The following is a 15,412-nucleotide window of genomic DNA, read 5'->3' as shown; positions in this document are numbered from 1 at the left end:
TGAGGGCCACATAACTTTTCCCTTCTCTGATGAGGGGCCGGGGTCAGTTTGTTACAGAAAAAGTGTGACGATTGCAGAAGTGCATAAATGTAAAAAATTTTTGTTTTTCAGAAAGCCACAATCAAATAACCCTTTCTGGATTCTTTATAATAATAATAATAATTAATAATAAAAACACTATTAATTAAATAGATAATAACCAAATAACCCTCTCTGAATTCTTCAAGGACAAGGCCAGAAAATAAATAACACGATTGAGAAAAAAAAAAATTCAAAATGGCCGGACCAAATGTGGAGGCGGGCCGTATTTGGGCCGCGGGCCGCAGTTTGAGGACTCCTGGAGCGCGCATACACCCAAAGAAGAAATGCCGCATCCAAGTGAGTGAGAGAGGGAAACACCTCTACGAGCCTACGTTCTTTGTTAATGTTAACATCTACAGAGGCAACGCCTGTATGTATCATCTTTTGTGTTGTTGTTGTTGTGTTTCCACTCGCGATCGGACACTTAAATCCAGTTGTGTAGTGGTTTGAACGATGTGCTAATGCTAGCGAACGAATGCTAACCATACTGTTATTAGCAGCTAATCATCGCTGATTTACGTTGATGCAAACCTGTTTGTTATTGGGGACGAAATTGATTTGTTTCATTTCTATTCTTAGTTTCACTCTTCAAGTGATGGTTGAATAAAGTCAGCAAATTATACCAACGTCTTCTGCATCGTCATTTGGGAGTTTAGCTAGCTGTATAGCCGGGACATTTTTAAAAAATTTTTTTTTATAGCCAGGACTGAGCACTTTTATTTATTTATTTTTTTATAGCCAGGACTGAGCCTTAGCCTCTCTGTGAGGACAGCGCAATCGTATTCCCTCCCGATGCAGTTATCTCCACCTTGCAATGACTGCAAGTCGCTTTGTTGTAATTTTTCCTCGTGAAGTGAAGACACACTTTCGAGCGTTTGAACCTACGTGCTGTCATTGTTATGTTTATGGCTGCAATGCTCGTGCTTACCCGTCGTAACCTTTCATTTTCACACTCTTTCCTGGTGAAGTGTAGTCAAACTTTGGAGCGAGTGGTTCTTGGCGCCATGCTAGTTTGATGCGTCTGGACAACAACACACGTCACGACGCAATACGCGTCTTTAGGAATCGTTAAAGGGATCGTTCAGGCTTTTTCATTGTGATGTCGAGGCCTCGAAACACTCGGAACCGGTTCCGAATTGGAATCGGATTTCGATTCCCATCCCTACTTATGATCAGGTATGATTGAGTCTTTATTTTCAGCAACAAGTGTCCACGCAAACATATGATACAAAACACAAAGGAATATTATTTTAAAAATACACTTGAAATTTCCAAGAGAAGGGCTGTCATTTTTCCAGCAATGAGCCTACTCTAAGATGTCAGTGCACAACCACTTTTTAACATTTTTGATCAGTGATTAAAGGCGACACAGCATCACGGCGTAAACTCCCTGATGTGTGTGAAGCTGACCTCCCTTTTTAATCAAGTTTAATCAAAGCACAAACAGTGGGAGAAAACAGACAAGAATGAACAAGAGTTCAGAGAAGCCACAGCAAAAGCAGTCTGGCATGAATGTTCCTTAGTCATGTGTTGCTGAATCAGCTGCGCAAGAGGCCACAAGGAAAAGGTCATCTTACCTCCCTCAGTTTCTACCTCTGACATGGCCATTTTGTCACCCAAAAAGCCACGCTGACTGCGATACACTGCTCAAACACCTACACTCTGTGTCGCGTTTTCATGCTTCTCCCTCTGCAAGATATCTCCAGTGTCCAGACTGTCAGCTCAGAGGCATTGGGGGGTGAGGAGGGGGCACTTCCACACACTAGTCAACAGGAAACTGAGCGTCTGCCTCAGTTCTGATAACAACCATTTGCCCTCCCTTAACAACTCATAGGCACTAACCTCAAAAGTCGCTGATGGAACCAAAATGACTATCAGGAGTTAATTTTACAGTGCTTTTAATATATATACTAGGGCTGTCAAAATGATTGCGTTAACTAGCAAATTAATCACGTTAAAATATTTGACGCAATTAACAAACATGCCCCGCTCAAACGGACTAAAATGACAGTACACTGTAATGTCCGCTTGTTACTTGTTTTTTGGTGTTTGGTGCCCTCTGCTGGCGTTTGGGTCCAACTAATTTTATGAGTTAGTACCATGAGTGAATATGGTGTAATTATTGACATCAACAATGCCGAGCTACTAGTTTATTTTTTGATTGAAAATTTTACAAATTTTAATAAAACGAAAACATTAAGAGGGGTTTTAATATAAAATTTCTATAGCTTGTACTAACATTTATCTTTTAAGAACTACAAGTCTTTCTATCCATGTATCGCTTTAAGAGAATGTTGATAATGTTAATGCCATCTTGTTGATTTATTGTTATAATAAACAAATACAGTACTTATGTACCGTATGCTGAATGTATATATCCGTCTTGTGTCTTATCTTTCCATTCCAACATAATTTACAGAAAAATATGGCATATTTTATAGATGGTTTGAATTGCGATTAATTACGATTAATTAATTTTTAAGCTGTAATTAACTCGATTAAAATTTTTAATCGTTTCACAGGCTTAATGTATACATTTTTTCCAATTCTGTTTTTGGCAATGCTGTGATGCTATGAGTTGTAGTACTGCTATATAGGGGTGAATCAATGATCGATATACTGTTTTATCAAACACAATCGAATAGAAATTGAAAACGCAAAGCATCGAATAATCGAATAATATCATTTTGATACGCTGTTTTGTTGAAAAGAATGAGTTTCATTATGTCTGAACCGTTTTAGCAACAAACTGCAACAGCTCAAAATTACTTTAAAGGTTTTATGGCTTCAGGTGAAATGGGAATGATTTTGTAAAATGTCAACAGTGTATCACAAAAGTGAATACACCCCTAGCATTTCTGCAGATATTTAAGTATATCTTTTCCTGGGACAATACTGACAGAGTGACACTTTGACAAAATGAAATGTAGTCTGTGTGCAGCTTAAATAATAGAGTTAATTTATTTTCCCCTCAAAATAACTCAAAATATAGCCGTTAATATCTAAACCCCTGGCAACAAAAGTGAGTACACCGAATGGGAACTACGTACATCCCTAAATGTCCAAATTGAGTACTGCTTGTCATTTTCCCTCCAAAATGTCATGGGACTCGTTACAGGAGTGCTGTCAGAATTGCTGCAGAGATTAAAGAGGTGGCGATCCAACGCCTGATTTATGTTGAAAAAGTACGAACGCTGTACCTTATAAAAACAGGTTGGATTGTCTCAGGAGTGATTTGTTTAAGGATTTACGTTAATTATCATATTTTACGTTTTTTCACATGAAATGTCAACGTAAAAAGATCTTTGTTGTAAGGCTGCCACCACATTGTCCAACAGACTAGCATTATTCTTCGACATATTTTCGTAAAATGAATGCTAACGGCACGTTTTTTTTGTTTTTTGTTTTTTTTTTGCTTTTGACCAAGAATCGAGACTGTTTCACGTCCATATCTATAAAGAATTGAGGGATTTAAGCATTTATTTACAACAATTTTCACCGGAAAATCTCTGTGTACATATGGCGGCTGCCACATTGACTGACAGACTAGCATCGTTCTTCGACATGTTTACGTAAAATAAACACTAACTGCACCTTTTTTTTTCTTTTAAACAAGAATCGTGACTGTTTTACATCCATATCTATAAAGACTGCAGGGATTTAAGCATTTATTCACAAGAATTTTCACCGGAAAAGCTCTGTTTACATATGGCGGCCGCCACATTGACTGACAGGCTAGCATCGTACTTCGACATATTTACGTAAAATAAATGCTAACTGCACGTTTTTTGTTTGCTTTTAACCAAGAATCGTGACTGTTTTACATCCATATCTAAAAAGAATTCAGGGATTTAAAGGGCAACTGAAGAGCTTTTCAGATTTTGGTGTAATTTTACAAATATAAACTTTGGACGAGTTCGTCAAAACAACCATGAAATTATCAACACGTAATTGCAAGGATAATTTGTGTTTTTTTAGGTTTTTTTGCACTCCGTTAAATGTCTCTTCCCAAACCCGTAAGTGTGACGTAAATTCCCCGACGCATCAGAAGACTAATATCCACAGCTAGCATAGCAGCAATGACTATATCAGTGATATTTCCATCAAAGGTAACCATTCAGGATTGCTCTTTCGTGACGCTACCAGTGGCAAAGGCTCCCCGGAAAGATGATCTACAATTAATCCCTACATGTTTGAACCTGAGGCGTCAGATGACGACAATTTACTTGACACAGCAGATGTCGTCATGACGCCAATTGACAGCTCGACACTTCACGAACGGGAGAGTGAGTGGTAAGTCTAAATCCAGCATCGTGATTTTTCTATTTGAGAGAATGCGATTCAATGGTTGTAAATATTTTCCATGGTCTCCTAATAGCTAAAACTGGATATCAGGTAATGGGACAGCTCCTACCGATCTAAATATGGTAAAGCTCGCCCAAATGTGGCTAAATAAATGATATGTTATTGATTTTTCAAAATAAATGACAAAACGATTTTATTTTCCAGGTGTTGCTGTAAACCGTCAAGTAATTACCCTCACAAGAATTTTCACTGGAAAAGCTGTTCGTATATGGCGGCCGCCACATTGACTGACAGACTAGCATCGTACTTCGACATATTTTCGTAAAATAAATGCTAACTGCACTTTTTTTTTTTCTTCTAACCAAGGATCGAGACTGTTTTACGTCTATATCTATGAAGAATTCAGGGATTTAAGCATTTATTCAAAAGAATTTTCAACAAAAAAAGCTCTTTGTTAGTGATTCCACTCAGTCAGCTTTGACGGCCACGCCAATAATGCAGGCCCACTATTAATCGTCCCCGCGCCCCATGTCCCGTCATTATCATTATGAAGTCTATGTTTTTTTTCTTTTCTTTTCTTGGCTTAATGTGATTATGTAATGGGTTATTGTACAGTATCATTATAACAACAGCTCCTTTGGATAACTTTGTGCTGAGAAAAAAATTCCACTGTTTAAAAAAAAACAACAACAACAAAAAAACAAAAGTGTAAGCAGTTACTCACAACGTTACTTTTTTTTTTTACTTGTACTTGAGTCATTTTTTGGATGACTACTTTTACTTTTACTTGAGTAATATTATTTTGAAGTAACACTACTCCCACTTGAGTAAAATTTTTGGCTACTCTACCAACCTTTGCATATTGTCATGAAATAGGTGGTTTTCACCTCTAACTGCTAATTATGGTAATCAGTTAGTCAGTTTGTTGATTTACTTGTTTTTTGTTACATATTCATGCATTACAAAAATGGGTGGACATATCCTAAAAGGTGCAGCAAGTAAAACTAGTTTATACCAAACTCTTGTTTATAAATTAATTATTCAGCTTCCTATTATAAGCTAAGTGATTTACTTCATTTATTATTTTGTATTACCAATAATATTGACCTTAAAAATCATAAATTGATTACAAATGATCTTCTAAGTATTCCTATGAATTGCTGTTTATTGTCCGTGAACCTAATTTGCATAAAACATACATATGTAAAGACATGCACAAACGGTAGTTCCTATTTTTTGTATGTTTGTTTGTTTGTTTCTTAACCAAATCCCACGCCTTAAATTGCAAGGCCCTCGAAAAGTTTGAACAGTAAGAAAAGGGGATTCATATCAGTATTTTTTTTTTTTTTTTTGCCATACACATGATCCATATTGATTTGTTTTGCAGAGTGAGACATGCACCTTAAACAGGTGAAACGGTAAAGAAAAGGGATAGATGAATATGGTGTTAAATCAAGGCCAAAAACATAGTATACACCATAGATGAATAGCACATCTGTACTCAATACAGATATGTTCGTGGCTGTGAGACTTTAGAAGGCAGAGCAAATCTGTGGGTCTGACCTTTGACAGCAGCGTCCTCGTGTGGCTGAATTATGTAAGACCGTTTCATCCTGATTTGGAGGCTTATCCTGCCACTCTCTTGAACCCATGCTCAGGATTTACCCCCACAACAAAGTAAATAAATGGCATGTGTCTCACACGTCATTGCATGCCAAGAGTAAATTTTGGCTGCGATAGACTAATTACTCTAACCCGCCACTAAAATGACACAATGATAGCCAGTCCAAGATCTGTAACAAAGCTTTTGCTTTTACAATTTGATGTGTATAATGTCCCAGTGTTGATTGACACTTGTTAGAAGGAACTATTTATTTTATCGTTGTGGCTGTGGTTGCAGATCTGTACTTCATAACTGTGCTAATGTTTTGGGTAAACAGTTACATGATTAATCCATATATTAGGAAAAACTAGGCTCTCCATAATCTGCATTATATTATGGTTTCAAAATAATATACACCGTGGTTATAAAGGCAGTATTTATTCTGCATTAAGTAGAGGTCATCAAGTTGCGGTGGGTGGGTGTGAAATATCATGTTTGTATTTTTATACAAGCAAAAGACAGAAGTCGATTTGGTATACTTAATGATCATCATTGTTATCCATCATTGTCAGCATTCTCCACTCACACTAGCAGGTGGCTTAGCCTTTGGGAGCGTGTGTGTGTTTATGTGTGTGTGTTTCACAGACTGGAGTCAGCTGACAGCTGTGTGAGGGGATGTGACAGTGGCCTGATGCTGCGTTCTCTGTTCTCTGGGAGCCATTTTGTCTGTCTCTGATCTCGAGTCAGGTCTGCCCCCCTCCTTCATCCACCCCCCACCAGCCAATCACGTCAGCGCTCAGCCTTGCAGAAAACAGAAACAGTCTGATTTCTCCTAGTCTCAACCTCTCTCCCTCCCCACTCCTCATGCACTCCTGCAGCCTTCATCTCCCATTTGCTCCTCATCCCTCTTCTCCCTCCTCTATCACCCTCTCCTTTTCTCTCTTATCTCAGCCCTCCCTCTAACTCTTCTTTTGGCAAATCACATCTTTCTACTCTCTCTGTCTTTTTCCTTCATAATGCCCCCTCCCTCCTCTTCAGGCTCTCTTGTTGTGCAACCCGTTTCCAAACAGCTAAGCCTTTGTGCCTTTTTGTCTCTTGCCATTTCAGCCGGGCTGCAGTCTTTACTCATTTTCCTCCAATCAGGGACACCATGTGACTCCCTGCATGAGAGGGCACAGTCCCCCCACCCCTTCTGTCTGTCTCTCTCCTTCCCCTCTCCGCTCATCTTGCCAACAGGCCAGGCAACATACGCTAGCAATCAGGGGCATCAAAAAGGAAAGAGGATGAAGTCTGTGTACATGGGAAAGGTGGAAGGGGTTATGAAGTTGAGAAAGAAAAATGTGCGAGGCAGCACCATCGAGGGGTGGGCTGGGGGTGAGTGATGGTTTACTTTCATGTAATTATCGACGCTTCTACAAGTTAAGATACAATAACATATCCTCTCTTTTGTCACAGTTTGGATCACATCCCACACATTCTGCTCCAGTGTTGATGTCATCCACATGCTGGGGCACATGCTGTGTGTACATCCACGTGTACGCACACACTCGAGCACAAACACTGAGCCCACACAAGAAGGAGGGAGGACCCTTTGCTGTTGAACATGGCACTGGAATGTAAACAAGCCACAAGGGGAGACGGGGGGTTAGGGGGGCAATTATTGGGTGACTGTGGTTGTATCATTTCCGTCATAAGTTAACACAGCATTTAGGTGAAGTTCGCTCACCAAGAGTAAGTATCTCACATACAAGGGCATAGGTTTGCATTAGGACGGTAGGGACATAACACTACTAACTTTTCAGGATGCTCAAATTGTCCCCGCCAACTTTTGAGCAACCTAATTTGCTTTGTATTATGAGTTCGGTTAAATAGGTAATTTAGATTGTCTTCACAGACTGTACGCTGTAAGGATAGAATTTACGCTACCATTATTAAGTGAATTATTTTCATTATGTTCAGACTTACTGTACATTTCCCCCTTTTCACTTGCTCAATGTGCCTGTCCATTTTTTCCCTTCAAACGCACGTTTGATTGGCTGATGACTTGGACCCACCAACCCCACCCCACACACACATATGTACAGCCCCGACAGAATAATGTCATGCCTCCTCGTCCGCCCCCTTCAAAGAGGGATATTAGAAGTTGTTGTTTTTTCCGGCCAGCAACCGCAGCATCAATATTGTGGAGGTGGGGAACACACCACTAATTTTGCTACTGAAAGTCCGACCTGCATCAGAGTTAGCATAACAAAAAACTATGTAAACTTGTTAACCTGCAAAACTCGAGTTTTCAAAATGTTTCTTTAGTAGTTTTTGAAACGAAGGTTTGAATCGAACGGTATATCACCTGAAGCAATACACATGAAAGTTAGTATGAGTCAATACAGATTTTTTTTGCATTGATCATTTAGCCTATTAATAAATTAGGTTCATATTCTTGAGAAATGTAGCCCTGACCCCCGTTCACCCAATCTGTTTGGTTTTATTAATGTCCCCTCCCAACCATAAAGTGTACATGCAGGTTAAGCTTTTATATAGTCCCTACCAATGTTGAGACCAAACCTACGTCCTTGCTCACATAAATAGGCATTTGAGTGCATTTCCTTGATTGACTGTCAGTACAGTCACAAAACAATCAATGGCCCTTGTAAATGTAGTAACGGGTAGTGCACAGTGCCAGTGAATAAAATATTGCCCATCCATTAATTGATCTTCCATTTCCGCAATCTTGTCCACTGCATCTACCATCCTCAACAACAGATTAATTGACAAAGTTCGCAATAATCAGATAATCTGTCAATCCCATCATTACTGTGAATTATAGATGTGATCAAGTCAAATTTGTTTTTTTTTTTCTATAATCACAACATTAGTTTAATGAGTGTTTGTGGCTAAATAGTTGCCATGTGAATGGAAATAAAATACATCAAGCAGATGGAATGAAATGTGAACATTGTAGGAAACAATATGAGTGCAAAATGGGAGGCTCGTCACAGGGCAGTTTTACGGCCTTTTGGAAATTTCCATGACCATGTTGATTAAGTATGCAATTTGACCGCAAGATAGCCAAGGACCCATTCAAAACAAGCGCTCCAGCTTGGGCTGTGCAAGCTTGTTTAACGGCTGAAGTGGCAGCACTGTTTGCCTTGCGGAGCACAGGGCCCAGAGATTGAAAACACACGTGCAGGTTTAATCACACGGAAGCTTAATCACACAGCCAGAATCCTCATTTCTGCATCGTCTCCATTAATGCGTTGTTCTTTGTTCATCTATCGGTATGATGACGCATTGTCTCTGAACTTGGCTGACCCTTCTAAAGTGGCTGCATGAGAATAACCTTAAACCAAAATACATGAGAGCATGTAGTGTTTCCATCCTTCTCATGATTAAAGTCTGTGGCTGGCCACAAGTCTCAGTCATCATGCAAGTTGACCACTGTAGTCACTGTGGTCAGGAGGGGAGAAGAGTGCAATGTCAGAGAGATACTACAGCTGCCAAAAGACTGAAAACACATCGACTTCAACTCCCCCTGCGGCTGAATATTGCATGACAGTACGAGTAATATGTAGTAATATATTTTCAACTACGGGAATATATTTCATGTCTACACGTACTATGAGGAGTGGGACATAAATCGCGCTAACACTTAATAATATATTGCCAGGGGGGCACACCAGCACACGGTTTATTTCGAGACCTTGATTCTTCTTTTTCCTTCCTAGCATGTGAGATTAGAGTCAATAAAAATGAGTGGAGTTATCTGTTTGCTGTCAGACTTTCCAAACTCAAATACAACCATATGTAGCCTGCAGGGAGTTCCTCATCCTTCAAAGACAGTGGACAAATCACACACTTTGCAATATGGCTCTTTAATATGAAGGAAAGTCCTTCAAAAAAGTTGCTGTCTGTGTCTAAACTCCCATAAACCCGACATCAATTCCCAAAAGGAATATATTCATACATATTCATTAGGGCTGTCAAACGATTAAAATTTTTAATCGAGTTAATTACAGCTTAAAAATTAATTAATCGCAATTAATCGCAATTCAAACCATCTATAAAATATGCCATATTTTTCTGTAAATTATTGTTGGAATGGAAAGATAAGACACAAGATGGATATATACATTCAACATACGGTACATAAGTACTGTATTTCTATATTATAACAATAAATCAACAAGATGGCATTACCATTATTAACATTCTGTTAAAGCGATCCATGGATAAAAAGACTTGTAGTTCTTAAAAGACATGTTATAGAAATGTTATATCAAAACCCCTCTTCATGTTTTCTTTTTAATAAAATTTGTAAAATTTTCAATCAAAATATAAACTAGTAGCCCGCCACTGTTGATGTCAATAATTACTTACACAATGCTCATGGGTGCTGAAGCCTATAAAATCAGTCGCACCCAAGCGCCAGCAGAGGGCGGCAAAACTCCAAAAAACACAACAAGTACACCTTTCACTGTGCTCTCATTTTAATCTGTTTGAGCGGGGCATTTGTGTGTTAATTGCGTCAAATATTTTAACGGGATTAATTTAAAAAATTAATTACCGCTCGTTAACGCGATAATTTTGACAGCCCTAATATTCATGTTACTAAATTGCAAGAAAATTAAACTTTTTTTTTTTAACTGTATTTTCTGTATTTTCAAAGTTATCCAGAAATTATACAGTGTATCACAAAAGTGAGTACATCCCTCGCATTTCTGTAAATATTTAAATATATCTTTTCATGGGACAACATTGACAAAATGACACTTTGACACAGTAAAAAGTAGTCTGTGTGCAGCTTATATAATAATTTATTTTCCCCTCAAAATAACTCAAAATATAGCCATTAATATCTAAACCCCTGGCAACAAAAGTGAGTACACCCTTTAGTAAATACATATATCCCTAAATGTCCAAATTGAGCACTGCTGGTCATTTTCCCTCCAAAATGTCATTTGACTCGTTACAGGAGTGCTGTCAGCATTTCTGCAGAGATTGAAGGGGTGGGGGGTCAGCCTGTTACTGCTCAGACCATACGCCGCACTCTACATCAAATTGGTATGCATGGCTGTCACCCCAGGAGGAAGCCTCTTCTGAAGACGGTACAAAAGAAAGCCCGCCCGTCTCATCAGTCCATAGGACATGGTTCAAGTAATCCATGTGCTTTGTTGACATGTCTTCTGCAAACTGTTTGCTGGCTTTCTTGTGTACCGTCTTCAGAAGAGGCTTCCTCCTGGGGTGACAGCCATGCACATCAATTTGATGTAGAGTATGGCGTATGGTCTGAGCATTAACTGGCTGACCCCCCACCTCTTCAATCTCTGCAGCAATGCTGACAGCACTCCTGTAACGAGTTACATGACATTTTGGAGGAAAAATGACAAGCAGTACTCAATTTGGACATTTAGGGATGTATGTATTTACTAAGGAGTGTACTGTATTTTTCGGACCATACGTCGCACCTGAGTATAAGTCAGACTAGCCATAAAATGCCCAACGAAGAGGAGAAAAACATAAATAAGTCGCACCGGAGTATAAATCGCATTTTTGGGGGAAATGTACTTGATATAATCCAACACATAGAACAGATCTGTCATCTTGAAAGGCAATTTAAAATAAAAAATACAATAGAGAACAACATGCTGAATAAGTGTACAGTATGATAATGTTACATGATGCATGAACAACAAAATGCGAACGTGGCCGGTATGTTAACGTAACATACAGTGGGAAGAACAAGTATTTGATACACTGTATCAAATACTTGTTCTCCCCGGCAGTGTATCAAACACTTGTTCTCCCCACTGTAGCTTTTAAGAGTAATTCTGATAACTATAGCATAAAGAACATGCTAACAAGTTTACCAAACCATCAGTGTCACTCCAAAACACCAAAATAACATGTGAAATGATATAATAATGTGTTAATAATTTCACACATAAGTCGCTCCTGAGTATAAGTCACACCCCCAGTCAAACTATGAAAAAAAAAACTGCGATTTATAGTCCGAAAAATACGGTACTCACTTTTGTTGGTAGGGGGTTTAGATATTAATGGCTCTATTTTGAGGCGAAAATAAATTAAGTCTATTATATTAGCTGCACACAGGCTACTTTTCATTGTGTCAAAGTGACATTTTGTCAGTGCTGTCCCATGAAAAGATATACTTACAGTAAATATCTGCAGAAATGCGAGGGGTGTACTCACTTTTGTGATACACTGTAATTTGGTAGTGATTTGGGGTGAGAGTGATATTTTCGTCAAAAATGATGGTAATGAAAATATTTCGGTGATGAATAATTTTTTTCATGACGATGGCATCACGATGACAAGCTAAAAATGCGGCTTGGGAGACTAGAACATAACGAGACGAATGCCAGTTTTCGTCTGACGGGACGAAAATGCGATATCGCTACTGTCATATGTTCACAATGCGAGACTTTTTCATATTGTTCGTGGAGTACATCAGCTTGCATCCTAGCAGTGTTTGGGTCATGTCACTCATGTGAGATCTGCTGCGCTTCTCCCTCCTCACTGGAGTTTAGGATTTATCTCAAGACAAGAGAGAATATGCAATGTTGCTTTAGCCTTTAAATGTCTCTGCTGAGTGATCATCGGACGCTCAATGTAACTCCTAGTGTTAGCATAGCATTAGCTTCGGAATACCGTGCGTCCTTTTAAAACTTTGGTCAGTCTAAAGCAGAGCCACTTGGCTTATCTGGTCAGTAAAGTCAGGAGGATGTTAAGTACTCGGGCAACTTTTTTTTTTTACATACAGTTTGTAGTTTCTAGGTAGGTTTAATTGAAAATAATGTACTGCTTTTCCAGCTGAGTGTGTATTATCATCACAAAGTTGGCGTTGTCTTTGGAGACGTCACAATAACTGTTCATTTTTCTATGTTCATTCAAAATTGTTGGAAACCTTTATTTTTGGACTAAAACTTTTTAATCGTACAGACGAAAACATTTTGAGTAACTGTCGACCAAAACTTAATCTGCATGAGATATTGTTGACTAAAACTACACAACGATGAAAACCTTTTGAAATGACTAAAACATAATTGAGACTAATAAATATATTCGTCCAAAAGACTAAGACAAAAATAAAAAGCCTGCCAAAAACAACAATGCTGTTAATGTGCTGTTAAGAGATGCCCATATAGCCAGTTGATCTTTTTTTTTTTTTTTTTTTTTTTTGCTATTACAGCAATGGTTTAAATTGGTTCATGGTCTTTCATACTGTACAATAAAATTTCCCCCAAAATGCAAATTATGTTTTCCACCTCTTCTTGGTGTTTTTTTTAAGGGGGGGCTGGGATGACATGATGATTTACAGTCTGAAAAATATATTAATTCTAAAATCAAACAACACAAGCAAAATGTATGGATAAACTTGATCAAACAACACTGAAATGTGAATTTTTGAGTGCCGCATCATCTCTCGCCTGTCAGGTGTGCGTGCGCTGACCTCTTTCATAACCTCAGGAAAAAAGGAATTCTTGGTAGAAGAGGAGAGAAAACTTCTTAAGCCATTTTGAAAAATAATACGTTATATAATAATATTAGAATAACAACACAAGTACAGCATGAATCAAAAGATGTTCCTTGTGAAGTGATGCTGAGGTTGTCAGCATCTGGATCAGTTTCCTCCTCATGCATCTTCATTTGATATGAATGCAACAATCACTTGACTGAGGAGAGGCAATCTTGCAATCAGTGACCTTTGACCTTTAAATACCGTTAGCTCTTTTTTCTCACTTCCATTGTACTGTTATACAAAAGTTCATCAGTGCCATATCAGAAATACCGATTATCTGCAACAATGACAACAGGTACAGTCACAGTGAAGCAAAATTAGTGGTACCATAGCAACAACTTCTCGTCAGTGTGTGCACGCCACAAATATCTGTTCATAATCAATCTTCTAACCATGACAACATACTGCAAAAAGTTACATTTAAAAGTGAAAAAGAAACAGATGACTGTTGACCCGTCTATTCTTTCCCTCCTCTCAGGCCAACACAGAAGGCAACATCCCATGAGCCTTTGCAAAGTGGGCCCCAGGGCTCCCATCCCTGTTTCTCTGTGCCTCAGTCACGCCACAGCAGGAGCCGCACTCACCAACTCCACATACATCAACAAATGAAGAGGAAAAGTCAGCGTCTGGCAACGGCATCGGCGGCCGTCACAGCTGTTGTCAACGGCAAGCATCGCCACAGCGGCTACTTACCGGGACACGCGCAGCCGCCCACCGACATCTTCTCACATGTCTGGTGGGAATCCGATGAGAATGATGGTGTTGGCTCTGTTGTCCCTGCTCTCTTCCTCTCCTCTTTCCTGTCTCTCACCAGTCACTGCTGCTGCTCACATGAGCGTCTGTTTTCCCCACGGTTCACACACACATACACACATAGACTCACGCACACTGACAGAAACACACACAGCCGGGGAGCAGAGAGAGATGGAGGGAGAGCAGGGAGGGAGGACGGGAGAGAGTGACAAAAAGCAACAGAGAGACAGACGAGAAGAAGAGGAGGTTAAAGAGAGAGCTTGCACACACACTCACCCACACGCGCACAGACATACACAAAGGATCAGATTCTCTCAGTAGTAAGAGAGCACTGTGGATGTGTGTGTGGGAGTGTGAATGTTATATAGAGTGAGCAGAATTCAGTCCTGCCTCTGGTCTGCCCTCATCAGCCCTGCAAATTACAGCTCAGGTGGGAGGAGAGAGGGAGAGAAAGGGAGGGAATGAGGCCGAGTGCCAGAGCGTGTATGTGTGTATATGCTGTGTGTATACACTGTGCACATTTGTGTGTGTCAAAGTGACCTGAAAGATTTGAGAGAAGGCAACCATGTGATGTGAGTCCTCTCCCTTCTTTAAATATGTAAAGAGAGTGTGCTGCACAGTGACAGACACGTACACACGCACACATAGATGCAAAAAAAAGTGCACACATGTTCACATGATCTTGAGGGAATCTGGTGACGGTCTCAGTGTGCACGCGTGCCTGTGTTTGTGTACGTGTGCTGCAGCCCTCTGAGTGGCTTGTTACAATCTAGCAAAGGTCTGCTACACGGCGGGAAGGGTAGGGGGAGGCGAAAAGGGGGAGGAGCAGGGAGGTGGGGGCGATTGACGTGCCTCGGCTCTCTCCTTTCTCTCTCTCCCTCTCTGTCATCTCCCTTTCTCGCTCCGTTAGTCTTTCTGTCTGCAGTATGTCACACAGTGCAGCTCTCTCACTTCACTCATCTTTTTTCTTTCTTACTCTGCCATTTATCTCCGTCACTCACTGTCTCTTTTTCGCTTATTGCTCTTCTGTTCGCCCTTTTTCGCCCAGTGTCTAAAATCTGTCTCTGATCGCTATTATATTTGTCCCTGATTAAGATGTGCAGAATTTCAAGGGTGTGTCAGAAGTTCAAGTG

At 39.7% G+C, this 15,412-nt stretch overlaps 1 protein-coding gene and 1 long non-coding RNA gene across 3 annotated transcripts in view; one reads left to right on the top strand and one right to left on the bottom strand.

Annotated features, from left to right (window-relative positions):
• Positions 1-14,614, bottom strand: part of ldb1b (LIM-domain binding 1b) — a 45,896-nt gene extending 31,282 nt beyond the window's left edge. Inside the window, exon 1 of one of the 2 annotated variants that reach the window (XM_057843345.1) lies at positions 14,220-14,614. In XM_057843345.1, coding sequence (XP_057699328.1) covers positions 14,220-14,247 — 28 coding nt within the window. In that variant the 5' untranslated portion in view covers positions 14,248-14,614. Of the gene's footprint in view, positions 1-1,658; positions 1,912-14,219 lie in introns of those variants that run through there. The other variant, XM_057843344.1, reaches the window with a different exon arrangement.
• Positions 359-4,509, top strand: LOC130920257 (uncharacterized). Its single transcript, XR_009064127.1, has 4 exons — positions 359-451; positions 4,060-4,097; positions 4,191-4,374; positions 4,460-4,509. It is a non-coding gene; the product is annotated as an uncharacterized LOC130920257 (long non-coding RNA).
• Positions 14,615-15,412: the final 798 nt, after the last annotated feature.

The sequence above is a fragment of the Corythoichthys intestinalis genome, chromosome 8 (assembly GCF_030265065.1).
Source record: "Corythoichthys intestinalis isolate RoL2023-P3 chromosome 8, ASM3026506v1, whole genome shotgun sequence".
Classification (NCBI taxonomy): domain Eukaryota; kingdom Metazoa; phylum Chordata; class Actinopteri; order Syngnathiformes; family Syngnathidae; genus Corythoichthys; species Corythoichthys intestinalis.
Note: the sequence above shows the minus strand (reverse complement) of the source record. Positions and strands in the feature narration are given on the sequence as shown.